Source organism: Accipiter gentilis, chromosome 8 (assembly GCF_929443795.1).
Source record: "Accipiter gentilis chromosome 8, bAccGen1.1, whole genome shotgun sequence".
Classification (NCBI taxonomy): domain Eukaryota; kingdom Metazoa; phylum Chordata; class Aves; order Accipitriformes; family Accipitridae; genus Astur; species Astur gentilis.
In genome coordinates this window covers 7,868,246-7,894,181 of record NC_064887.1, presented here as the reverse complement: position 1 = coordinate 7,894,181, position 25,936 = coordinate 7,868,246, and the positions used below count along the sequence as shown (strand labels likewise).

Below are 25,936 nucleotides of genomic sequence, written 5' to 3'. Positions count from 1 at the left end.
TAAAAACATACATAGTAGTTGATAACCTACAAAAAACCATGAATAAAATCTGTTCAGAAGAGGCCTTCTTGACTTAATACCCAGAGTAAAAATTAGCTTCAAGGATTAACTTTTCCTTTTATACAGCATTTAACTTTGAAGAATATAATTTATGCTAACCACCCTTTGCAAATTATCTTGCATTTAAACCTGTTCTGGGATAAGAGCTAGGGGATTTGGAATTCTTGGTATGAAATGCAAAGTTAATGCCTTTTGATAAAAAGAACAGTCTAAACATACTCTGCAAAAGCATCTTTTTGATTTAAGCAGAAGAAATAACTGTATTTGCATGCTAGCAACTGCTTTATTACAACATCCACCCTGCACTGACACTTAGCTAAGTAAAAGCTGCAGAGAGGAATCTATAATGAAAAAAATACTTGTGAAAATGCCTGTACATGTTTCTAGCAGCACAAAGGTACATACTTACTCGGCAAGAGGGGACCAACCATACTACAAACAAACAAAAAGCCACCAAACTTTCTCTGTCCTCTCAGTTGGAAAACACGTAGCAATAACTTCATAAAACTATTCTTTGCAGCACCAACCCCTAGAAAATATTTGTCTTTATTTTAAATAAGGCATTTCAACAACAACTCCGCCCACGACAGTAAATGTTCAATTCACTGCACATACTACGTGCACCTGGGCTGTCCGCACCAAACATTTTTCCTGGACACAACAGGCCCTGCTTTTGCTCACTAGAAGCACTTGTGCCAGGGTTCTCACTGCAGACAGACGTGACAAATGTCCACCTTTTTAGCATCTTTTTCCTACCCTTCTGCCACATCAGTGGTAGCTTGTCTAATCAAGAATTCACACTGGGTAAGCAGACTGAGGGAGACAGACAAGCAGAAATTCAAGGGGAAAAAGATGAATTGCTCTAAACCTCTGTTTCTGAGCAGGACAGAGCCATCCCAGGTGCTGTCCCACTGAGACAGAGCTCTGCTTCCAGAGTAAAAACTGATGCCCTTGAGCTCTCCAGCCTAACACTGCTTTTTGGTGAGGTTACCTCACTGAAGGGCTCTTGCTAGATTGCCTGTTTGTTTTGGGATTTCTCTCTGTAGAAGGCTATGTACTGCATGCTCTTGTTTCCTTTACGATCCCACAACAAACCATTAGTAAAAGCCCTTAACCTGCCTGCATTTTCCTCAGCCGTCATCTGAAAAAGTATCAAAGCTTTTTTCAAATAAAGTATCTCACTTTTTTTAAGTGTCGATTGAATAGTTCAAACAGTTCTGATAACTTTTCAAAAAGCTTTGGCTACAGAGCCTGCTACTGGTGCGCATGAATATACATACATAGACTTCTTGTGTTATTATTGATAAATACTTTTTTATATTTATGTGTGTGTATGTGTGACAGATCGCGCACTTTCAATAGACATGTAGCAAAGGCACCACACATGAGATTCCTGCTGCTCCTTAGAAATACCAAGAATTATTTGCATCAGCAATGAGCCCAGCATCACAGAACGGAAACCTGACCCAGGACCCAGGTATCCACAAGCCGTAAGAATGAAAGCCAAAGGACATTTTTCCCAATGAGAACAATCAGCCACTGGAATAATCTCCCCGGGGAAGTGGTGGGTTCCCCAGCATTGGACACTCCTAAGATTCAGCTGGACAGGGTGCAGGGCCATCTTGTCTAGACCGTGCTTTTGCCAAGAAAGGTTGGACTAGATGATCCTTGAGGTCCCTTCCAACCTAGTATTATTCTATGATTGAAATACCAAAACTGTAACTGGCCCTGCTGGTTGCTTCTAAAAAAAACTCTGCAGCTGCCCAACAGAGGCTACGTAACCTTGGTAGCGATGACAGCAGTACTGGGTACTGTACCCAAATGAAGGCAATGTTGAACATGATCCATATATTGTATCTTCTAGAGTTAAACAACATTGCTTCACCTCCCTAGAATAATTTACTGAACTCTGCTAACTGTCAGAGATAAAGTTATTATTCTGCATCTTCAGACAGTAGGAACAGAGACAGTCTTCAGGCATCTCAAACCACCACCTCTACCAAAACATCAGGAAAAGCACCACATTCAAACAAAACCCCAGCTCATCCTAGAACTGCACCTATGACGCTATCAACACCAAGCACAGCCCCTGTGGCTCCAGCATTGCAGACAAACATCCTACACAGCTCCAGCGCTAAGGAAAGTCATTCCTTACCCCCACACCCTGTCTGCTGTAGGATAAAAGGAACAGCGAGAGATGAAAACTGTCCAGAATATTGCAGCTTCTACTTATCTTCTCTTTCTCACCACACTGCCACATTGCTTTTCAGCCACAGACCTGAAACTGTTGTTCCAGTACTTGACCAACATGAGATAAACATTTTTTTTTCTTTTTTGAATTGAGGCAGCCCATAAAGAGAGTGTGCAGGGGGGAGTTGTGACTGCTCTGTTTTGTATTCTTTCTGTAAAAGTCGAGGAGAGAGGAAGCAAGTACAATTCAATGCAATGCATAATTCTAAATAAACATTTTGCCTATGTTTAGCCAGCAATAAAAGTAAGTAGGTCCAGAGCTTTAAAAAAAACCCAGAAAATAATGGAACACAGCCCAGTCCTACAAAAATATTGTTGAATTTGGAGCAAACATCATGCAGAATTTTACCACAGTGCTGTGCAGATATTTATTAGCTCTGTTGCTGTTCATAAATCTTGGAGACAGGGATTGACGGGGCATGTTTTTAAAGAAAGTATTTGTATTTATATATTTTTTTAAACACCTGAATCAAACCTAGATAGCATCTTTAAAATATATTCTATGATGACAAATCATTCAATTATAATACTTGCCAATACAGGCTTTGCATATAATCTATCATAAAAAGGTATTTGCAGAACATAATGAGAAAAAAAGCAAGTTCATTTCTAGTCTGTTCGGATTTTCTGATCTCGTTCATCAGTGTCCTTTCCAACCATTAACCATTTTCCTGTACAGCAGTAAACAACATGACTCACCTCTTTATCTTCTCCTCTTCCTCCCAGAGGGGGAACTGCGTGGAATGCATTGTTTTGGTCATTTCATGTACATTTGCTTTGCTGCTGTTTTTTTTATGCTTGAGAAGACAAAGAAATGCATCTCGCAGGTGGAACCCGAGGCTGAGAGTGTTGTATTTAAACTCTAGGGAGTGCCTTTTGCATTCTGGAAGTACTCTAGGAAAGCCCTGTTTCACACAGAGGAGCATTACTTGATGCTTCTATTGGGCCAGAGGCATACAAGCTGTCAAAGCTATCATCCCATGATCTCTTAGTAGCCTTGGACCCAGGCCACAGAAACTAAAAATACTAAGGCACTCAACACAATATAGAATTTAACGCCAAACCCAGTGTGAAATGGGAAGAAATGTTTGATGTGATGCCGTTCTATGCGGCTATATTTTATAAAAGGCAAAGTTTCCCAAGCAAAGTTTTGAATGCTGTATCACTGCAGTGTAAACAACCTGAGGCTAGGCACTGTCAGAATGGGACAGTCTTTAAACTAACCATCGGTAACAGAATGTGTTAAGTAGATCACAATAGAACTGCATATTGGTAATAAATCAAAGCATGTTCCTGTGCTACTGGTTTAGTTGAGCAATCGTAAGTGGGTGTTTCCAAATAATAGTAGTTGTATTATGTTTGTGACTTCATCAAAATCTCTTCTGATCATCAAGAAAAGCTGTGGCCAGGTTCAGCTTCAGCCCACCACTCTTCATCCAACAGGTTATCTCATCTAGTGTTATTTACAGGAGCTAGGTGTTGAGGTAGTTACACCTCGTTAGACCTCACTATAAGCTGCTGGCTTTTCAGCCCATATCCTCCCTTCAGTTTAATGAGACCATACATACATGGATTCCACAGATCAGATCTAATGATAAAAACGATGCTCATTTTACTGCTTCTCCCCTCCTGGCCACTACCACTTTCAGATGGCACAGCGGTATCACATGGCGCGCCGTGGCAATTGCTGCAGACATCCAGGAAACTGAGCATGAATTTCTACCCCTCCTTGGCTACTGGCAGGAAACCACTTATCAGTGCTACTAAAAAAATACACAGAAAAAGAAATACAGTTTGTAAGTTTTATGATAACGGTCCTACCAAGTGCAGAAAACTACTTTCTGCTATATGAGTTATTAGTTTGCCTTTGGTTAACTTCCCTGGCTTTGCTGAGGACTGAGAAGAGTTGATACCAGCAATCGTTGGCTAAAGCCTAGTATACAGAGTGGCTTTCTCTAGCATTAGTCAGACAATTCAATGTTTGAAAGCAGGAGAAAGTGCTCCTTCTGCAAATGATGTGCTGACTATATCCATCTGAAGTAGTACGTACATTCCCTGAATCTTAGGCCACGCTGAAAATCCTTGATTTGTGATTCCATTAGAGTATCTGCTATTTTCTGGTAGGTACTTAACTTCAGTAGTACTGAACACTGAAGCTGTTTGAGAACTTGCACCAATTGTGCTTTCCCTAATTCATTGTACTTGGGACTCGAGACTGATGAAGCAATTTACCATTCTGGAGAGCTGCTTCAGGCAGAATGCAGCAGCTTCAGGAGAAGCAATGGAAAAACGATCCCAGCATAGACCTTCCAGCTCAGACTGACACCACTGAGTTGCTGATCCCTGCCACAGAAGAGCATCAAAATGAAGTACGTTGATGACCAAAGACTAACGGTGGGCAATTCAAAATGTAACACACTGAAAAATGTATACAGTGACAACGTACCAGACCTTCCATTCGGCCTTTAGCAAGCAAGGTGTTATTTTCCTTTAGTGAGTTCAGAATGTAAATCTTTGTTGTTGCATCAGGAAGGTGAGTATTTCCTATTTTTGGGAGCTAAAAAAGTCAGAGTGAAAGCACAGACTACTTGATCATGGCTAACTACCAAGTCCTCAGCTGAAGCTCGAGATCAGGTCCACGATATGGCTGGTGTTTGTGCTCGACCAAAGAGGACAATGAAAATCTTAGGATTTTCATTGCTGCAAAGAAGCAGGGAAGTTGACCGCATATTGCACAGTATGTCCTTTGTGCAATGTATCTAAGATCAGGCGAAACTCAGTTGTGGGTGAAATTTCAAAGAGCATTTCAGTGGCCTTGAGAGATGAATCTACAGTCGGAAGGATTGTTCGCTTTCTGCAAAGTACCATTTATGCTAATTTTCATGGCATTGCTTGCTTAAAAGATGCTAAGACTGCCAAAATATTTGAAAAGGACACAACTGGAAGAAGAGGCGTTATATGCATGAAATAGAACAAGAATCTTTTTTATTCTATACAAAGAACGACTGAATTTTTACACTTAAGTTTGAATGTGCAATACGTAAATAGCATAACTGTTTAGACTTAATTTTATCTGAACTGAATTTATCCGAGAAAGTCACTTTAAAAAAATGCATTCTTCATCTATGATTTTAACTTGGGAAGACTTTTATAAAGAACGTCTATTTTTAAGACAATGCAAGTTCTCTGTGTTGAGGAACAGGTGGTTCTGTCTCTTTGCATATTAATTTGCAATTATAAAACAATGTCGTTTCCTTAGAGGAGGTAAAAGCAGAGCTATAAACTGTCAATTTTCTCTTCTGCTGGGAACAATCACTTTAGAAAGAATATTCACTGTGAGGTACAGAGATACGAACCTTCCTGATAAACATCTCCATTGGAGAAAAAGGGCTGTCAGAAGACCTGCCATCTCCACATATCAGAATGGGTCATGGGGAAGAAGCTCTTTCAAAAGGGAGGTAGAATTGTGCCCCAAAAACCCACAGGCATACAAACATGGAGCTAGCCTGGAGAACAGTAAATACGAGTCAAATATGTGTTATGTCTGACTTCACAAGTTTTGCAGAAAAGCAGCAATTCTATGGCAGACGGCACTGGAAAGCAGGCATAGCTCACTGCTCTATTCTTACAGCCCATTACACAGAAATTCCCCCAAAAGATCAATAAAGACCAAAACGATAAATGACCCTCTTTTGTGAAAAGCAGAGCACTTTGCCAAGGGAGCCTGCTTCCAACCCCAGCTTCTTAACACAGGAAACACTGCCATACAATCTCTTTAAACATAGACATCTCAAGTTAGGCAAACCTAAGAACAATCGTTTTAAGAAGGAATCGACTGTCACAATAACTCGTGTATTGCTGTGTAGCAGTGCAATATTGCTGTTTCTTAAGTGACCTTCAAGGACTTGTGCTTTAAATTTAATATAAACTTCAGATCATGTTCGTTCTGATGAAAAAACTGTTTCCTAAGGACCTCCCATCTTTAAACTTGTCAAAGAAGGGATGCAGGTTTATACCGTCATCATCTTCACCCCGCCACCAAATCCTTGATAAATCATTCAGCTGCTACGAGCAGCAGAATTGACATGAAGACCAAATCAAGAAAAAAAATTTAAGAAAAGTCAAGATACTTGCAGAAGGGAGACCATTTTTTTCACCAGCAAGTTTCTTATTGAAGCAAAAATGTGACTAGTGAAAGCTGGTAGAGAAGCTTTCCATGCATAACTAGAAATGCGCAGGATTCAGAGCTCCTCCCTGCAGTGTTTCTTGCACACCGAGATTTTCTCACATCATTTCAACTAAGTAGGTACTTGGAAAAAGTGATGATTCCTTCTGAACTGCTAGCTGTATGAATTCAAACAAACATTTAAGCTAACTGAGATTAAATCCGTGAATCTTTAAAGTTATGTTGTTTGGTTTTTTTCCAATTGTTCCCTTTTATGTTGTAGCTTGCTTAGTAAATGTTGCAAACGCAAGAAAAAGGCACACATGATTGAAAAATGAATTACACAGATGTAAGTATTCAAAAAGCCACTGTTGGAAAAACAATATTTTTCAGGGTTATGGTTGGTTTGAGAGGTTTTTTGCCATGTTATTACATTAGATTAGCGTTTTATGCCTCACCTTTAAAATCTCAAATGATTTGGTTTCTCACTGACTTGAAAGAGAAGGAAAAACAATTCTTAAGTGTCAGTAATTTTCTGCACCAAAGTTTGCAACAAACAGGACATCAAAGAAGAAAAAGTTACGACACCGCCGAGGCTCCAGAGTGCATTCCGTTTTCTGGGGCGGATTTGGCTTGGTGCAGGGCAGCTTGAATTCTGAAATGTGTTCTTGTTTCCATGGAGTAATTCTTGTAGTTTTGTCTAAAACAAAAGCAGAACCAGTCTGATGAATATATATATTTAAAACATTTTGAAGTTATCTTTATATTATTTTTCTAAACAAAACAACTGCAGACAGCAAAAAACCCCTTTCTTCACAAGCTCCTTTGTTGCCTACTCTAAAATACAAGGCATGTGTTCCTAGCCAAACAATGCAGCTCTTTGTTCTTTATTTGTAGTTCCACTGTCTGGCAATTACCAGAAAAATATAGCTTAATAAGAAATTGAATCTGGTCCACTCAGTCAAAATATTGAGTCCATATTAAATATCTGTAACATCCACTTAGTTTACATTCAGAAATGAGATTGTTTTTCCTCTCTCAAAGTATAAGTGACAAATCTGAATACAAACATTTTCAGGATTTTTTTACATAATAAGATAGACTCATCTTAATTCAGCAGACACATTTCAAGAAGGGGGGGGGGGAGAGAGAGAAGCTATCCTGAACCAGAAGAAGGAAACACCCCATCTTCATCCTATGGTTGTCAACGATGTGTGCTGTGTGTAGGAAATCAGGCCAGACAATTTGGTGTCCTAGAAGCTTGCAAAGAGAAAGTGGGCACACAGGAGACTCTGTATCAGCTTTCAAGGAGTAATTCACCAGCCCAGGGAAAGACTGGCAGGACTTCCCCCACAAACATCTAATGGCTGACTCAGCAGTGTCATCTGCCTATAGTCTCCAGTAGCTATGTCACGCCCTAAAGAGTTACAGAAACATTAAAAGAATCTGTATTTTCATGGAAAAGCTTATATAAAAAAAGAAAATTTGCCCCTAGGACCACACAGAAAGTGCAGATCCTACTTAATAGGAATTAATATGTCAGCTCCTGCAGGATGGATACAGAATCCAGATACCAAAGAGGATCAGACCATGCTAATTTTCTTTTAGAAGGTATTTGTCATCTTTACAGAAACATAACATTAAGTATTAAACAGTCTGTGTACCTTAAAAGCATTTCAGTTCAAAATTCGTAATTCAAATCAAGCATGGAAGCATGGTATCTGTTACTATGGCAGTCTCTTTATAAAAACAAGGAATTCCACACCCATCCTACACCAGCTTATAATTTTATGTATGCAACACCCAAGAGGCTGACTGAGAAAAGGAGGTGACTGGGTTCTGCTGTATGCTGATCTGAAACTCTCTGGAGTTTTTTCTTTATATTAAGTAGATTTTGTCATGCAGATACTGTATTTCTCATCAGTAGGCTGCTACTCTTGCTTGTAGTTCACAGTCATACAAATAGAAAGAGAAATATTTCCATACATGACCATGCCAAAGCTGTTTATCATCTCATTCCACTCTTTCTCCCAGAGCTGAAACATTCAAGCCAGCAGCAGTATGTGGATTTAGGTCAAGCAAATCAAGCGTCATGCACAAGCCAAGCGTTCGTCTGCGCTCCTGCCAAGTGCAAACATAATTCTGCAGTCCTGAAACCCACCACGGACAACGCCTTCTCCCTCTAGTGGCTGCAGAGACATTGAGCATTTTTAGCTGAAAACTTAAAAACCCTGAGCATTTTAATGCAGCTTAACAGCTACAGGTGGAAATGTAAGGACTGCACTTTTTATTATGACTGACTGAAACAAGGCGGGGGGGTTGTGGTGGGGTTTTTTTTTGCATATCATTACAGTGTCCATGAGTTCTTTGAGCATAGCAAGTCTGAGTATTACCTTTTCATACACTGGGTAATAACAAATTTTTAAGAGCTGCTGCCTGCTGGTGCTCTTCTTTAAGCCTAACACCTTTCCTCAAGGGGGCCTGTGGCATGAGCCACACACAGCTGTCAGGGGAAAAGTGCAATGGCTGAGCAGCAAGCGATAGAAGTACCAGATGGAATGCGAACCTCTGAATCATTAATTTCTAGATCTCTTCTTCAGAGACTTGAACAAAGGAAATGAGGACAGGAGGAGAGGCGTGCTTTGAGGAATGTGAAACCAGCTGAAACGCTTTCCATTGCATTTTGCCAATGCAATTTTTCTCCTCTTAATATCTTCCATGAATCTATAGAGAACCAGGCTCAGAAGCGTAGGAGATTAAGAATTGCATATTTTAATTTTTGTGTTGACAGGCTTTTGGCATAATCTTCGGTAGCTGATTAACCACTCTGTCTTGCGTAGTGGACTGACTCGGACAAAAGCTCATAACAAAAACTCTGACCTCTTTGAAACTTGGGGCCAGACATCAGTTTTGTAGCTGCTCACACCTGCAGCAGTGACTGGTGTGACTCTCTGCACTTGGAAAGAAGATGACATCTGGACTCATTCAGGATCCAGGCAGAGGGGTGAACTACCCTGCTGCAGGATGCTTGAAGAGGGCGAGGGTTGTTTGGTTTGGATTCCCTCCCCTCCCTACCCCAAGAAATTTTGGCTCAGCAGAGAAGTAAAGGCTCGGACAGAGGCAAACCCAGTATTTTGTTAATTTTATAATAAAGAACATACAAGATCAAGTCCAACTATTCCTGATAAACCTACTTTGCTAGAAAAATGAATCACGCAAAACAGTAAAAGCAGGTGTTTCAGTTGCCTTTCAGATGAAACAATACAAAAATACTAAATGCAGCCTGAAGCCTTATCTTAAATATACTTCATCAAGGAAAGAAAACAGCACTGCTAGCTATCAATTTGAGTAATGCTATTTTAGCCATAACACAGAGCTTTGATTTAATTAATACATCTTTTATGAATAAGTAAATAGACTACAAAGATTATTACATTTTGTTACACATGGATTATTTCTTATGGAAGCCTCTGACATTCCTATTAACATCTTTAAAATTTTTTTGCTCTTAGCAGAATGGATGGGTAAGTGACAGACTGAACGATCAGATAATGTCTACGACTAGAAAGTTCCAAACCAAAACCAAGGCAGGCGTGCTTCCATTGAAAAAATGAAATGACTTTCCATGATATTAATGAAATGTTTCTGCTTCCCACTAACCAGTAAAATACCATACTGACCCATCGGACATCAGCACAGACTTTTCACTTGCTTACTTGGCTTTTTCCAGTAGTTTTATTGCTTCTTCTCTTCTGCCCTGGTCTAGATACAGTATCGCCAGCTCCAGCAAGGCATTTGGAATTAGATAATGGTCATATTTTATCTTCTTCTCACTGCATTGGAAAAGAAATAGCCTCAAGATCTTGAAATGATATATTGTTTCCCTCATTTAACAGCTCCAAACACAAATAAACAGGAGATTAGCTAAGATCAGAAGGAGCAATCAATCTCTATTACAACACTTGTCATGTTCTCTATCCAAAGCTACCTTCCAGGTTATTAAATGTATATTTTGCATAACCATCCTACACAGTACATTATTTCTCAGGATTACAAAATATTGCCTTTATTATGAGGGAAGTATTAGAAACGATGACAGTATTATGAGTGCTATCCATGTGAACTGACAAAAAGCGCTACCCATGTGAACTGACATGCCATTCACTGCATGATGTATAGAAGTTCCAAGTATAACCATGCTGCCACCTGTCTCTGCAGACTGCATTTGGCCTTTTGGGTACATCTTGTTCATGACTGGTAGGAGGAAGGGAGCAAAAAAAAGGAAGTGATATCTCAAAAATTTTACATGCCTATTTTCTCCTTTTTGGGGGACTATATCTGCAATAAGCACAGATTTGCAATTCTTCTTCCATATGTGGCTAACAACACTGGCAATTAAAATTACAATTCCTTGATATCAAAGCAACTGAAATAAATACTAAATATACAGCAGTCCTCTCCCTTCTATTCATATCACGGTTGCATCTCCTCTTACTTGAAATGAATGGTTACTGAGAAATTCAAGATCTCTCCTATATGCCAGGTATGAAAACTTACTTTAAATAGATGCAATTAAAATGGTCTTCTGCTTCTGAGATCTTGCCCAAATGCTTGAGGCATAAGCCCTTTAACAGTTTTATCACGCACTGGTCATCTGCTAGTAATTCTGTAGCTGCAAGATGAAGTAAATGGCACATTTTAGAAAACTCTAGAGCAGCAAAAACTTTCCTACCTGTAGGGAAGCTTTTACACAGGTAGGTGTGAGCACAATCCATTTACTGCAACACAGAATGGGAGGAACTAACTGGTCAATTTAGTTCACTTAATGCAGACACAAACACACATCAACCTTTTCATAAACTGATCAAGCTTTGTCTAAAAATTGTTCGGCTGTTCTTTCCCTCCCTACTCCCACTGAAAGGCTATTCCACAATCTTATTGTTCTGACAACTAAAAACTAATTTAAGGTGTCCACTTTGGAAATATCAAGGTCCAATTTATAATCTCTTAACCTTATGCCTTTATTGCCCTTTAGTATGTGTAGCTCTTTTCCTTCCTTGACTTCTAGTCACATAACCTATTCACATACCAGTGTTTTAGCACTTTTGTTTGGCTAAACAAAAATATGCCAGACTTTGCTACCCACACCTCACATATCCCTCATCTTCTTACCATACCTTCTTTTCACCTCTTCTGAGTTTATACTTCTGAGTACCCAGAGCCCTACCAGTGCCTAGTTCAAAGTCATTACTATCAACACCCTCCCTCTATCAGAAATTTTTTGCATAATACTTTTCAAAGAAAACATCTGGCTTTTTCATAGCCATTCCATATAGGCAGCTTAAAGTTTACAAGCAAAATCTTCAGCTTGCTCGCTCATTTCCAATTCATGAAATACTAACTAAAAAGAATTTCTGCAAAATGTCTGATACTGCATCTCATGCTATTGAATGTCACCCTGTTTTCACTACTCCAAACCTTACCTGGTTCTTTCTCTGTCACTCCAGCTGATTAAATGCTGACACATACAGCATGACACAGCTGCTTCCCTTTGGACTATGCAGTTAGAGGCCTTAATCCTACAACTGGAGTCACTTCTATTGCTAAGTCTCACAGAGGCCCCTACATACATATGTCACCAAAGCAAATCGCAGGGAAGATGCCGAAAGACTATGCAGCAAACTAACTTGAGGGAACAGGGAAGAGGACAGAAGTTGACACACTAAATATGTGCACAGTGAGATGACTCAGGGCCACAGAAGAGTTATTTCATAAGAATAAAAAAAAAAAAGCAGATCAGTTGTCTCTTCTGGACATCTGTCCCAAGAACATGTTCACATGCCATGTATTTCCTCCTCCTATAACACATCCTAGAAACTGCCCTGGAGTGTATAAGCAAACATTTAGGGACCTATCCTAGATGCAAATCTGATATACATAATTCTATTTCTAGATGTTACCTCTACTAACAGACTTCCTTTTACACCTCACATGGTATGATGCTGCTAGGAGCACATCCTCAAATTCATAATTTTATAGTGTTAGATTCTTGCATCTAACAGTAATAAAGAGAAAATACTTGAAAATACAATAGTTTAGCCCCAAACACTGAAGGAAAGCTCAAGGAAAGCATGATGCCTGGAAACAGCAAGGTAATACTTTAAATTGTTGGCGTGTTTAAAATATATCCCACTTTTCGTTTACATATCCTCACAGTGTTTTATAAACATGAATCAGCTTCTATGAATCCCTGCAAAAAGCCAGCTTTATCCACAATTTACCAACTAAGATAAAAAGAGAACAGAGAAATAATTCACTTATTCAAAATAATGTAACAAAATGGGTGACAAAGAAGGTGAAAGAGTCAAAAGCCTTCTTCTAAGATATCACCTTCACTGAAAATATTTTTCTATTCTCTTTTTCAATGAATTAAAAAGCTTTAGCCAGTCTTTCAAGCAACTATTTCAAATCTTGTGTAACACAGTGTGCACAGGAAGACCAAGGTCCTAGAAAAGACTGCAATGCAGTGATTTAGCCCATATTCCTTTGTCAACAGGGGCTTGATCCTTTTGCAGGAAGGTAGTATATAATAAGACCAAATATTTAGTAAGAAAAACTGTGAGAAAAGCTGTGCAGACTGGTTGCACTCCCATAGGAGTTGGGAAAGACTGGCAAGAAATAAACATCAGTTCAACTTTCTCATGGATGGCTAATTAAGAGACTGACAGAAGATGTGGTAGCAGAACCTGTTCCAGTTCAATACTACCTTAGGGTCATTCATAGTGCAAAGGAAGCCCATCCCTGATGTACCAGCTTTCTACAGCGTACTGTTGACACACAAATACCATTCAGCCCAAGGTCACATCATAAGTTGACAGCACTTCTAAAACAGAAGACCAGCTTGTTTCCTTCTATTTATTTATCCTTCAAAACTGAAATCCAGTATCTGAGGATAACAAAGCTTCAAGATCCAAGTAATCAAGTCAATGCATATGCTGATTTTGATCTAGCAAAATAAACAGTCTTTTAATACATGTCATAAACTATTCCTAATACACATCTGTGGATGGAAAATGACTTGCTACTATTGTTGCTATATTAAAAAGGAAAATTATTCTTATCTGCATAAACAGTTTATGTTTCATTATCTGTGTTCCTTCTATGATCAGATTAACTTTACTAATGAGTGTCTCTCTTTATTCACAGATAATATCTTTAGCTATTGCACTGTAAAATACCTGCTTAAACTGTATCACTGATTACCTGAACTTCTTGCCAATGCTTCTTCTGCTTCAATTAAAGTTTCTAACATGCCTTCTGTTAAGTTGGGACATTTTCCAATTACAGCATAGCCATTCCAGATATACATCATTTCCTAGGGTCAGGGAGAAATGACAGCATCATTAATTACAGTACTAGATAAATGGAGTTAGCAAATACTTTAGTTTATCCCTGTATGATGAAAAAGTTACAGATTCCTTAAATAAACAGTCATTTTGTCAAAGCATATTTTCATTGCAACTGAAAACCTGTTACATTGGTTTCAGAACAAATTAGCCCTGGAAGACAACTAAAGAGCCATTTACTACACACAATGCAAGGAGGATTGCTTGAACAGAATGCAAACACAATCTCACTTATAGATGAAGGCAAGTACCAACAGAACAAACAGACTTAAAACATTCATGGCACATGGCTTACTGTCCCTTGATTAAGGTCTCTTGTTTTTCAGTTCTATCCTAGCCGGGGCAGTAATAACTATAAATAACTACAATGTATTGCTACCATAGAAAAAAATATGAAGTCTCAGGACAACAAAATAAAACAAAAAGCAAACCAAAACCCCCTAAGGTTTAAGCCAAACTTCAAACAAACCAACAGAATTCTAAAGCCAAACTGTAAATCCTTTGAATTCCTCAGGTTGGTTTGATGTTCCCACAGAAAGTAACTTCTTTCTTATTCAACTGTTCTTAAATTTTATTAAGAACTATTGGTTTAATTCCTATTTGTTATTGGGGTTCTCTCTTAAGAGTATATCACCAGACCAAATGTGCCCATTGCCACTAGCAATCACAAAGTTCAAGACGGAAATATTATATAGACTTACGACTGGTCCTCATGACAAGTTATTTAGTCTAAGACCGAGTCTGTATTTGAGAATTTAAAGCTTTTTGATAAAACTTCTGTATGGAATAACTGAGTTCTGGAACCATAGTACAAAAAGCTGTCAGGCTAGAATAGATGAAACAGCATGTTAACCCCAATCACTGTTGCTTTCACCATCTGGTCTCTATTGATTAGAAAACCTGCGCTGAGCTTACTGTATGTGGTGCAGATTTGTCAACACGGTTTTGAAACAGGAGTATTCAAACTACAGTTATTCTAGGCTAAATCCCTGAGCTAAGACTTGCTTGAGGACTCACTCCTCTCAGCAAGTCCTTTCACAGTGAAGAAAAAAAAAATCCTAGAGATAAGATTCTGCACCCAATTCCACATCCTCAGAGTGGTTTTAACTGTTCAGCTACGGCATCTGCTGCCTCAGAAATGCAACTGCAGCAGAAACAGGACGCAGTGCCCGGCGACTCCAAGGAGAGCTCTTACTATCTGTTCTGCTAAAATCCCATTAGAATAGCCTAGCCAAACCCCAGGCGCGTGCATTTCTTACTCTCTACAATCTCTGAAACCTGAAAGGCACATCAAAGTAACCTAATTATTTCTCTCATTTCAGTCTTAAGGCTTAGTGGAAGTGGCCTCTAGTGAATACTCACGCTATGCTGTAACATCTATATTTCTTCAAAAAGCACTGTGTCACATACCCAGCTGGTGGGCTGAGAAATGACTACTCACTGGTGTCTCCAAGAGCCTCTCCTTGTTCAGGCATTTTCTTAAAGAGTATTTACTAATCATCCATCTGTTTATCACACACAACAGCTCAAAGCACTGCAAATGTTAACACCACTGCACTTGGCAAACCTGTGAACTCAAAATCCTTTTATGTTCTTTTAGGTGTTCTTTGCAGACAGATTTTTGTAAGTGCACCATGAGTGAGGCGATGGGTGCCTTATGCAGCTGTTCTCATCTGGCCACAGGGAAGTGGCCAGCATTACAGGCCAAAAGAGGGGAGGAAAAAAAAAAAAAAAAAAAAAAATCAACAGTATGCAATGGTTTTCTGGAGGGGCTAAAGGATTTGGTTGTTTCAACCCAGCACCCGTGAGTTGCCCTGGAGAGCACCAAATTGCAAACATTCAGAGGCACATAAAATAGATGCTTACATGCAGTCCCCAATTCTCGCATTGTTTCCTTGATTCCCCCCCCCTCCCCCCTCGTAACTTGTACCTTAAAGTCTTCTTTTAGTAGTCTCAGTAAATGACACATGACAGAAGAGACCTAGGGCAAAGTTCCTCAAAAGGGAATCAAAAGAAAGCTGTTAGGAGCATGCTAGTCTATAGCTGGAATAATGAGTTACACATGCAACACATTTACGTGTCACAAACAACTGGCTTAGTTCCCTGTGGCTGGTGCATGCCCCAGTTTTACAGCATTCCTTGCATTCATTTGGCTTTGCTTTGGGAACATTCCAGTCTCCTGCAGAGGTTTTACCTTAGAAACATGGAAAGATACTATTCTAATTATCTCGGTTTTATTTCCGTAAATTAAAAAAAAGTTAGTAAGGGAGGTGGGGGCGGGGGCAGGGATATTTCTAACTTACCAAAGGTGGAACAGGCAAAGGAATGGGGTTTGAAGAAAGATATCGTCGAGCTTTCCGAATTGCAAACTTTTCTGTAGGCAGAGATTTCCCTGCAATTTTCAGTTTCAAACTGGGAACAATCCTGAAAGTTTAAAGGAAAATGTAAGGAATTTTTCCTCTGTGAACCTCTGGGGAAAAAAAACATTCAAACTTAAAAAAGAAAAAAATCAAACCAAAGAGAATTTAAAAAAGCTGTTACACACTGAGCTATTGCTACCTCTGGGGAAGCTGAGCAATACATATTCATAAAAGCTGTCTTTATGCAGGGCACATGTATCTCTAGGCTTCCTCTTTAATCAAGCAGGAGGAAGAGGGACTCTTCCCCACCCACAGAATAATAATGATGAACCTAACTCATAAAGTGCCCATCTTTCTTCACAGGCTAAGAAAGAGGCAAGCAAGCTTTTGTCAGTGTTCCTCCCGTTCTCCCAAAGACCAAACCTATTCGCCTCATAATGGATCCCAAACCCAGTGAATCTGCTTGTAATGTTTATATAAGATATAGAAAACCTGAAAAGTATCAATATATTGTAAAAGCACATAAAAAAAGTGCTATTTAGATTTTATACAAAAATTGTAAAAAACAAAGTAATCAATTTTCTTTGCCCCAGCAAGGTTTAGGTTTTTCTGAGCTTAAGCATTACAATCAGGTTAAGTCACTGTGTTAATAATGCATATATTCACTTGCACACTTAACTATTTCATATTTCTCTCAGACTCAAAACCCAAGAATCAAGTTGTACTGATATCTCCACTAAGGAGGCACACATCTTGTAGCATAATCCATTGAAGGTTTTCATATCTCACATGCCATTTTGATTAAGGAAACAACTGAAAAAGAACGTGCATATTACATGCAACAGCAGCAGCCACTGTACAGCTGGTAGACCTAATATCCTATCCCTAAAGTATTTCCAGGCCAGGAGAAATCTGCTGTCTGAACTCAGGGTCCACTTTAGTCTAAGTGAATGTTTCATTCTGCAATTTCTTACCAATCCAATGCTATTCGCACATATCTTCCAAGTGCACAAGGAATAATTTTGCCTCTCTTCCCCCAACACTGTGATGTGAAAAGACAGGAAACTGTTGTAACCAGGAGTAGCAAATTTTACCTAAATAATTCAACTTCGCTGTCTCCAAAAGGACTGCAGTCATCTGGTCCAAACATACTGAGATAAGCAGCTTTCATGTAAATATAAGTAGCCTGCAAATGCAATCAAGAATATCTATGCAGAAAAATGAATGTACAGCATCACTGTTATTGATATCAAGCACAAAACAGCAACAAAGAGGAAGAAGTTGCTGCTTTTGCTCACAAACAAATGTAATCTTACAAAATTTTAAGCAGGAGATAAGTATTTTAAAAAGTGGAGTACAGAATTTTTTTTTTAATGATGTATGTCTGTTTACTTTGTATCAGCTTACAGTTTATGTCCAAATTCTGAGAATAAATGTCATGCTTGTGTAAAGTGAATTTTTATTACTCTCAGGAATACATGCTAGAAAACCTATGAAAAGGTCATGCTCAGAGAAAAAAATAATACTATATGGTCTATGTGTCCAATCACAACTTGGTAGCATATCTCAAATATTAGGTTCTAGAAAACAGTTTTTGAAGGGTTTCACAATTTCAGATTATGGAAAGTACTGATTTCACAGGGATTCCTGAGCAGTCATACATTCAGCAACCAAGGAAAGCAAAGCAGCAGATGACGTTACAACTCTTGCAACAGTAGAGAATAACAGTTGGTGAGTGCTTGATTACTGCTTTAAGGAGTCTACGGTAATCATAAGTTGCAGGAGTTTTCTGGAATAATTTAAGCTATGATTATTTATTTATACTGAAATCTAACAGTGCATATACGTGACCATCTTTCTTTTAGCTCATGTAGTCACTAGTTTGCTACTATCCCATTGCACAGTAGATTACATATTAATGGGAAGCATCTTCTCTGCTTCTCTGACTCCTGTAATATAGTGTAAAACTCTACACATAGTTTAAAAGGATACACGTTAATACTAATCCTGCAGCATTTCAGGATATTAAAGCTTTTAAGCCAGGTGGTGCACCCCTGGCTGGGCGAGTTCTGTGGGACCTATTCAGACTAATCCACCCGGCTGAACGCGTTGCTGGAATCCCAAGAGGCACAGGGAGTCCATACTGCAGTTTTCACCCAAGTGGGAGCACTGAGAGAGTTGCTCTCACCTGGCTGCTTGGACCTCGAGTTGATTTGGGTTCCACTTTGCCAATACATACAATGTGTAGCAGAAAAAAACAGACAGAGATACCCTCCCCCAACACATAGTCTGATCACATTAAGAAGAAACAAACCTCCAATCAACCACACCACCTGCCCCCAGCCAGACTTAATTCCTCTGACAGATTTCCCTGCAGCTCAGGGAAAGACAAAGGGAAGAAAACTACCAGGGTTCTGTATGGAAGACCTTCTCCCCTTCAGATGCGCAGGGCAAGGTGCCTCTTCTAATTATATTTATTATCCTGGAGGCACCATCATGGCTAGCCTCACTCATCACCAAAAGAGCTTATAGCCATAAGGTAATGAGAGAAATGGCAACCTGCGCCATTAATTGCAATGTCTTGATGACACAACCAGTCAATACACAGCAGAACATCTTTAACAAGCTGTTCTTCATCTACAAGTCAGGCCCAAAAGATTTCTGTTTGCCCACAATCTGTTCAGATTTGAATGTTGGGCAATTCACATTGTTCTGTAAGAGCCGCGGCAGACCAGGTTTTGTTTTACAATCTTCATCTTCAAAGCTACAAAAGCTTCAAAGCTACAAAAAGTCAACTCAATCTGATGGAAAGTTAATAGATACTACAGGGCCCTCCGCCCTCCTGTTGGCTTAACTTACCTTTGACCAAGTGTTTTCTTTGCTTAGCAGGTCTGCATAAAAGAAAGCCATCTTCCACTGGCGCTTGTAGGTGAAGCACCACATGAGCTCCCAGTAACACATGTGATGAAACTGCTTCCAATATTGCTGAGCCTCGCAACATTCTTCATACCTATCAACCGCCTGAACACAGAGATTTCCAAACACTGCTTTAATCATGTGGAAATGCACATACGCCAGTGCTGTAATAGACACTGAGGCTTCGTGATCTGCCCTCACGGCTCCTGCAACTTCCAAATTATTAGCAGCCCAGTATTACCCAAAATCAGGTCTGCTGGCTTCGCACAAGAGATTCTTGGCTCCACAGTCATCCTGGTGTTAGCAAGCTTACCCCTGCCACAGAGCTCCCCGTTCCTGGAAGCTATATTAAGTTCTAAGCACAGGCAAAATGAATGTTTGTGTCTGGGGAAATTAGGAAACTAAAGTCAGAGGACAGATGCTCAGCTGACATTTCACGTTGCAGCTCCAAAGACTTCAAGGGAGCTACTGCATTGCACACCAGCTGATGCTCTGTCTCAGAGTATTTTGGACACGCATTATCACCTCCCTTATTCTTTCAAGTCTTGTATGACTCTCACTCAGACTGAAGGCAAAAGACAATGAGAAAACTGTGTTATTAATAGTGGCAGAATAGATTATCACCAGAAATTGAGAAGAGTAGCAAAATGAGCTGGTCAAACAAACTAGTCAAAATAGTTTTCAAAATTCCTATTTGTAATTCATAAACTATAAATTACACATAGGCTAAAGCCACAGGAAGCATTAGCCAAAAATGAAACATTGTTCCTGGAGGAGTTTTTCTAAAGCTTTTGAAACTTACTTTCCCAAGAGCAAAAGGATTACTTACCGCATCAATATTACCCTTTAGTGTTTCTATCCTGCCTGCAAAAAACAGGAATATGGCTCCCTGTAATAAATAATAATAAAAATACAAGTATTCTATAATAGTTTTCAAGCTGACCATACAGTCTAGATCTTTGTTATTGGGCAAGAAAACATTAAACTATCATACCAAACTAAATTATGATTCATTTTACCTTTGGATAGCGAGCCAAGTAAGGCTTAAGTAGTCTTTCTGCCTCCTCAATGTTCCCTTTTCCTGTCCCTAGAATGGATACAAATGCAAGTGATTAAAATAGTAAGAAAAGAAAAAAGAAAAAAAAACCCACCCCCAAACCAGGAATGCAAGGTACTCATTAGCAATCCTCATCTGACCAATATGTAAGTTCCCCTCTCTGATAAGTAAGGCATAAATACAGGTTGGTGTTGCACTAAGCCAGCAAGCAGGAAGACCTGAACAACATTGTGCTTACTGACTTGAAAACTCACTTATGTGTAGACAAACACATTTTGTGGAATGCTTTAGCAGGAGATAACAGGGAAGTATCTTTCAGCGGGAAGCTATCACCTCCCAAAAAAGTCAGGGAGGACATACAAACACTAACAAAACATTTAGGGAGTCACCACTTACAGCCATTATTTTAACCTCCCAAATAATGCACCTGACTACCGAAGACCGATTTAGTTCTCACAACTTCCTTTGCTATCCCCATCGTCTCCCTTCTTGTGTGTTAAACAAACCTCCAGCTTGAAGATTAAGACACTCTCTTCAGTTATGATCACTATTGTAAAATTACCCACAAATTAGTTATATTTAATCTGGTCACAAACAAACAATTCATCAACAGGTGATGGAATCATCTTTTTCCCCTGTGTCCCACAAGAACTAATCAAATCCAAGAGTTATTATAAACAATCTTACCTAACACAAAGGTCATGAAAGTATGATAGCAAAGCAACAGCATGGTACACAGCACCGACCTAAAGCTGTATGATGATGCTCCTTCTTGCAGCTGCAGCAGACCATGCTCCTGTGCAAAGAGAGGAGAGGAGGACCAAGTATTGGAAAAGAACCAAAGCTGTGTTTTGCTAGTTTGTTAACTTCTGCAGTGTCATCTATAGATTGTTTGCTCACCAAATTCCCAAAATGCACTGACATACACTGCTTACATAGCAATGAAAGATAAAAATACACATACGAAGTTATCTAACAGTTTTTCATGGAGTTACTTCTTAGCCTGGAAAACATCTGATGACAGAGCAGCAACTTGGGATGTATTACATGGTTAACATAAGAGAATGTGAGACAACTTATCACCATCATCCAAGTGCTGCTAAACAGCATTCCAGAAACAAAAACCACAGCGTTTTGAGATGCAAGGCAAATAACACATATCGCCATTGTGCAGTGTATCCGTGTTTGTTGTTATTCACTGCATGAGGAAGCTAAAGGTATCAAGAAAAAAAAAAAATCTGCAACTAGCAGGGCAAAACATGACAGGGCAAAATGACTTTTTTAAGTATGCTAAGAACAAAATGAACTTTGCAATGAGGTTGGCCCACTACCACCAGTGTAAAAATATGATGAAAAGAAGAATATTTCTGTTCCCTTTGGGAAGAACTAAAGCAATCCAGTATAATGCTGTATTCATATTCAGTGAGAGCATGATGGATAACCAACTTTAAGGATTCAAGCTCCTGAGGCAACAGCATTTAGCAGCCCATTCTAGGACTGGTTCCATGGTATCAACAGCAAGAATATAAATATGCAAATGTATTAAACATGAGATCTGCCTACTAGTAAATATGCACAGTAAGATGTCCACCATGTGCTGGGGAAAATTCTATTTAAAAGTTACACTATGACTGCAATGGAAAGTTACTGGAACACAATGTATGTGACTATAAGGACATCCTTTCAAACCAGCTACGCTATAAATAGGGACCCTGAGGGACGCCTGTTGAGCCACTGCGGAAGGTATCAGAGTGAGCACTTGGAGCATGATCTCAACACAGATTTTCATCTTTTGTGTGTCCTTGTCGACAGAGGGGCGTTACGCTACCTCACCTTTACCACTTGCTGTGTAAACCCTGAAGCCTGCAATCATATTCTAATTTTCATCACACATGTATTTTTTCAGTTAAGTAGTATGGTTAAGTGTTTTCACATAAATACAGTTATTCTGTGTTTTCAAAAAAATCTTGATTTATTATATTAATTACTGTTATAGGGAAAGGTACCATTAACACAGGTATTTACAGGTCCATTAATATAACTTCTAGCCTGGACAAAATAATGAAAATACTGATTTGCATGTCACTTCAGAAGAAACTAAAAGATAGTAAAATCATTACTGAAAATCAATGACTTAATGGAAACCAAGCACTCAGCAAAATAAAGCCAACTTCATTTTTCTGCTGAGAGCAAAAGTTTGACTGATACAGATAAGTAACAAAATATGATATATTCATCTTCTTTAAACTGCTCAGATGAAAACCACAAATATCTGGATTTAAAAAACAAATTAGCGCTATAGCACTGGGAAATAGAAGTAAGACAAAACGTTCTGCAGAATGAATTTTGGCAGAAAAAAATTCCAAAGTAGATTTCCAAAGTACGTTTTTTTGAAGTGAAAAATCTTCAGGCTGGGTATTTCACTGAGCCTTTACTGACATCAGTACTAGGCCTTACAGTGTTTGATATCTTCCATATAATATAAAAATACATATAAAGTGAATGCTGATCACATTTGTGAATAGCACTAAGAATGATACAGAAACAGATTTTAATAGTCATATAGAATAACTTAATCATTTGTCAAGTTGATCTCACTTATGTATTTTAGCCTCAGAAATGTATTTTAATACAGCCAAACACAAAGTTATCATCTGTACGGGCAAGGAACGCAACCCCCACCCACACCTAATCAGCTAAGTGAGGTGTCATGAGTTAGGCAATACCCCCACGTAATCCTCACTGGGAATCAAACTGAGGATCTTGGAACCAAATCACAAGCAGCTACTACCTGAGCCTAAGGAGAAACTCTGTAAACAAACTACACTCACTGGCACCAGTCACTAAGTGAGTATATTATATTTAATTGTTAGGACACACCTTCTAACCATAAATAACCCACAAATATCTCCCACACCTATGCCACAGGTGATATGAGCAATACCAGAACACCAGGAATGAGCTTCCAAAGTCTATTACAGGGCATATTGCTACAATATAAAACAGATGTCAAGGCAATAAGCGCTTGTAATTTCTCCAAAATGCTTAAATGACATTAACGCATTTAGGTTTTGTTTTCACACAAAATGTAAGTTACTCTGAAGGGCATAAGGTATAATGCAGAGCACAGAGCAATGACACTTCTCAGAGACAAATCTGATCCAATATGGTACCTCCCACCTTTCTGTGCAAGTTGCTCATAACATCCTACGATTTCTTAATTCCCAAGACTATCACTACATTATATTACATCAGTACCTCATTGATTTGATCCTTGCCCCAAGACATCCAATGGTCTGTCATTCAGGACTCCCCACAAGAGCAGTGGGGATTCCCACAGTGAATGCAGGACAAACAAGGACAATGCTCAAAACCATTATCAGACAACATTGAGACTGTTTCATATTTATTTCAGCTGTCACTGACTAAAATCCATCTACTTTCCTGATGCAAAAGCTCTTGAATGATATTTTTAAATCACTCTCTTTTAATTCGGGATCTCGACAATGAAAGCAAAGCAAGGTCATCATCCATGTCCCATGACCTGACCACATTACTGCAGCCTTAGCAAGGAGGATGGATACTACTAACAGCTTTTACAAAGAACTGACTAATTAAACTGGTAGACAGGGCATTTGAATGTGTCCCATGAAATAATTTTAGATTTAACCTTCAATTAAAATTTGCAGAAGACACCAAAACACCATTCAAAAAGATGCTTAGTTGGAAACTGGAATTCAATTTATTACAAATTGATGCATCAAAACCATTCTTCAGCTCAGCTGCTTTGGGAAAAATGTCCTCCCACATCAAAAAGTATAATTTGAAAGAAATTGGTTCTACCTGAAAGTTTTCCTGCCTTCCCTGGAAATCATGCTGTCATCTGACCCCCTGCCAGATTGCACTTAACATAAGGTAGACACAAGACAAACTTTTCTAGTGTTTAGCAGCACAGTATTTGTAATTGTCTATAAAATAAGAACATGAGTAAATATTAGCCTGAGACCTGGCAAGAGGAGTCAGTAAGAAGAGTTCAATGCTTATGTGGAAGGTAGCGCAAGGACTCTTCTGATCTCCATCAGAAGTTAGTTATCATTAAACACAAAAAGTCCAGAAGGGACTGACCAGTGAGCGAGGAAGGGATGCCTCCCTAGCACAGCATACTTGACAGTGTGTAATACATACCTCTGCCCACAAAAAAATTCTCACTAAATTGAACCTCAATGCCCAAATGCAGGGCCTATGCCATTAAACACAAAAAAGCCCTTATTTTGACCAATGACAGAGGGGGAAGGAGCTTGAACAGTGAGAAGGGCACAACAGGCACATCTTGGACTGCAAGGGAACAAACGTGGCCTCAAGCAACTTTTATACTTTCTTGATCTTATCCCACCTACTATTTTGAGACTCCAGACTGCTGTTAAGTTGATCAAGTTGTCCACAGTGCCCACAAATGGCTTAGGACGTAATGGAGCTTTGGGCATGCCCTCATTTAGGCATCAGAGATGACATGTCTGAGAGGCAAGAAGAGTCCCTACGGGCAAATCTGCTGGCTTCAAGGCAGATTAATATTGTGGAAGATAACGTAATGCAATTTTATATCCAGTTTTAATAAACACATGACCCACACCAAAAGCAAGCTGTCCTCCAGTGCACTGTAGCTCTCTCAGGTAAACTGTAAACAGCTCAAGGCACTAACCATGCCTCTTTTGTCTTGCACAATCTGATGCTTGCCATGAGCATTTAATAGAAAAGACTGCAAGATCAAATACAGATATATTTTTTCTTCTGGATGGGATGCCGCACATGACAAACTTTCCCTCTCCTCCTCTTGTCACTTTTTCTTTCACCTTCTAGACTCTTGTCTGTACTGCATGGGACTGCTTCCTCTTGCAAGTTTTGGAAAACCACCACTGGAAGGGATTGCAAATGCAACTGCAATTTTGCTTCTGGCTTTAGGCATCTGACTCACAAATGTTAAATGCAGAAACACTTTTTTAGGATGTTAAAATAAATGACCACCAATGAAATTTGATCAACGTGTTTAAAATACTCCTCTTTCATGGTGTGCAGGCAGCAGTTTTTTTGCTTACGTTTATGGTAATATAGGTCATGCTTCAGTGAGTTATTAAAAAACTGGAACAGGAGCTGACTCATCACCACAAATATCAGCCCACTGATGGCCATACAAGAAATCCCAGGGCCAAAAGAAAACAACAGAAATTCAATCAGAGGGACAACTTTCATCTGCAGTAATAAGATGAGTGTTCAGCAAAGTATTCTCAGAATTCTCCTGGTATGTGAATTGCCCTTACATTTCTAGGAGAATATTTTGCTTTAGATGCTCTTTGTTTTCATAACTGACAGGTAGAACTATTTGATTTTTGCCTCTACTGCTTGTGAAACAGGTCCTGGTCAGCTCCTGGAAATTTCCAAGTTCTAATCCACGCTCTGCCAAAAGCTCCTTGCTTTTAAACTAGACATTTTATTTTCAGATCTAAGATCCTTCCTGTAAACTAATAAAATGGTGATGACACTCATCCACCTGTCGCCTAAGGCTGCAGCTCTGATTAAGGAATCACTTTTCTCCTTGAAACTTGTTTTGTAAATAGTAAGCATTAAGAAAGAGTTAAGTTTTAACTTGTTCATATAGCTTTTGTTATGTCTGCAGGACATCAAACATTCACCTTATGCAGCATTTATGAAATAAATGTGACTAATG

At 39.1% G+C, this 25,936-nt stretch overlaps 1 protein-coding gene across 1 annotated transcript in view; it reads right to left on the bottom strand.

Annotated features, from left to right (window-relative positions):
* Positions 1–6,374: 6,374 nt before the first annotated feature.
* TTC39A (tetratricopeptide repeat domain 39A) overlaps positions 6,375–25,936 on the bottom strand; it is a 38,351-nt gene continuing 18,789 nt past the window's right edge. Inside the window, exons 9-19 of the mRNA XM_049809354.1 lie at positions 20,902–21,010; positions 20,177–20,244; positions 19,987–20,046; positions 19,101–19,262; positions 17,336–17,427; positions 16,185–16,305; positions 13,739–13,850; positions 11,033–11,147; positions 10,192–10,308; positions 6,934–7,175; positions 6,375–6,654 (exon numbers count right to left, since the gene is read on the bottom strand). Coding sequence (XP_049665311.1) covers positions 7,055–7,175; positions 10,192–10,308; positions 11,033–11,147; positions 13,739–13,850; positions 16,185–16,305; positions 17,336–17,427; positions 19,101–19,262; positions 19,987–20,046; positions 20,177–20,244; positions 20,902–21,010 — 1,077 coding nt within the window. The 3' untranslated portion in view covers positions 6,375–6,654; positions 6,934–7,054. The remainder of the gene's footprint in view (positions 6,655–6,933; positions 7,176–10,191; positions 10,309–11,032; positions 11,148–13,738; positions 13,851–16,184; positions 16,306–17,335; positions 17,428–19,100; positions 19,263–19,986; positions 20,047–20,176; positions 20,245–20,901; positions 21,011–25,936) is intronic.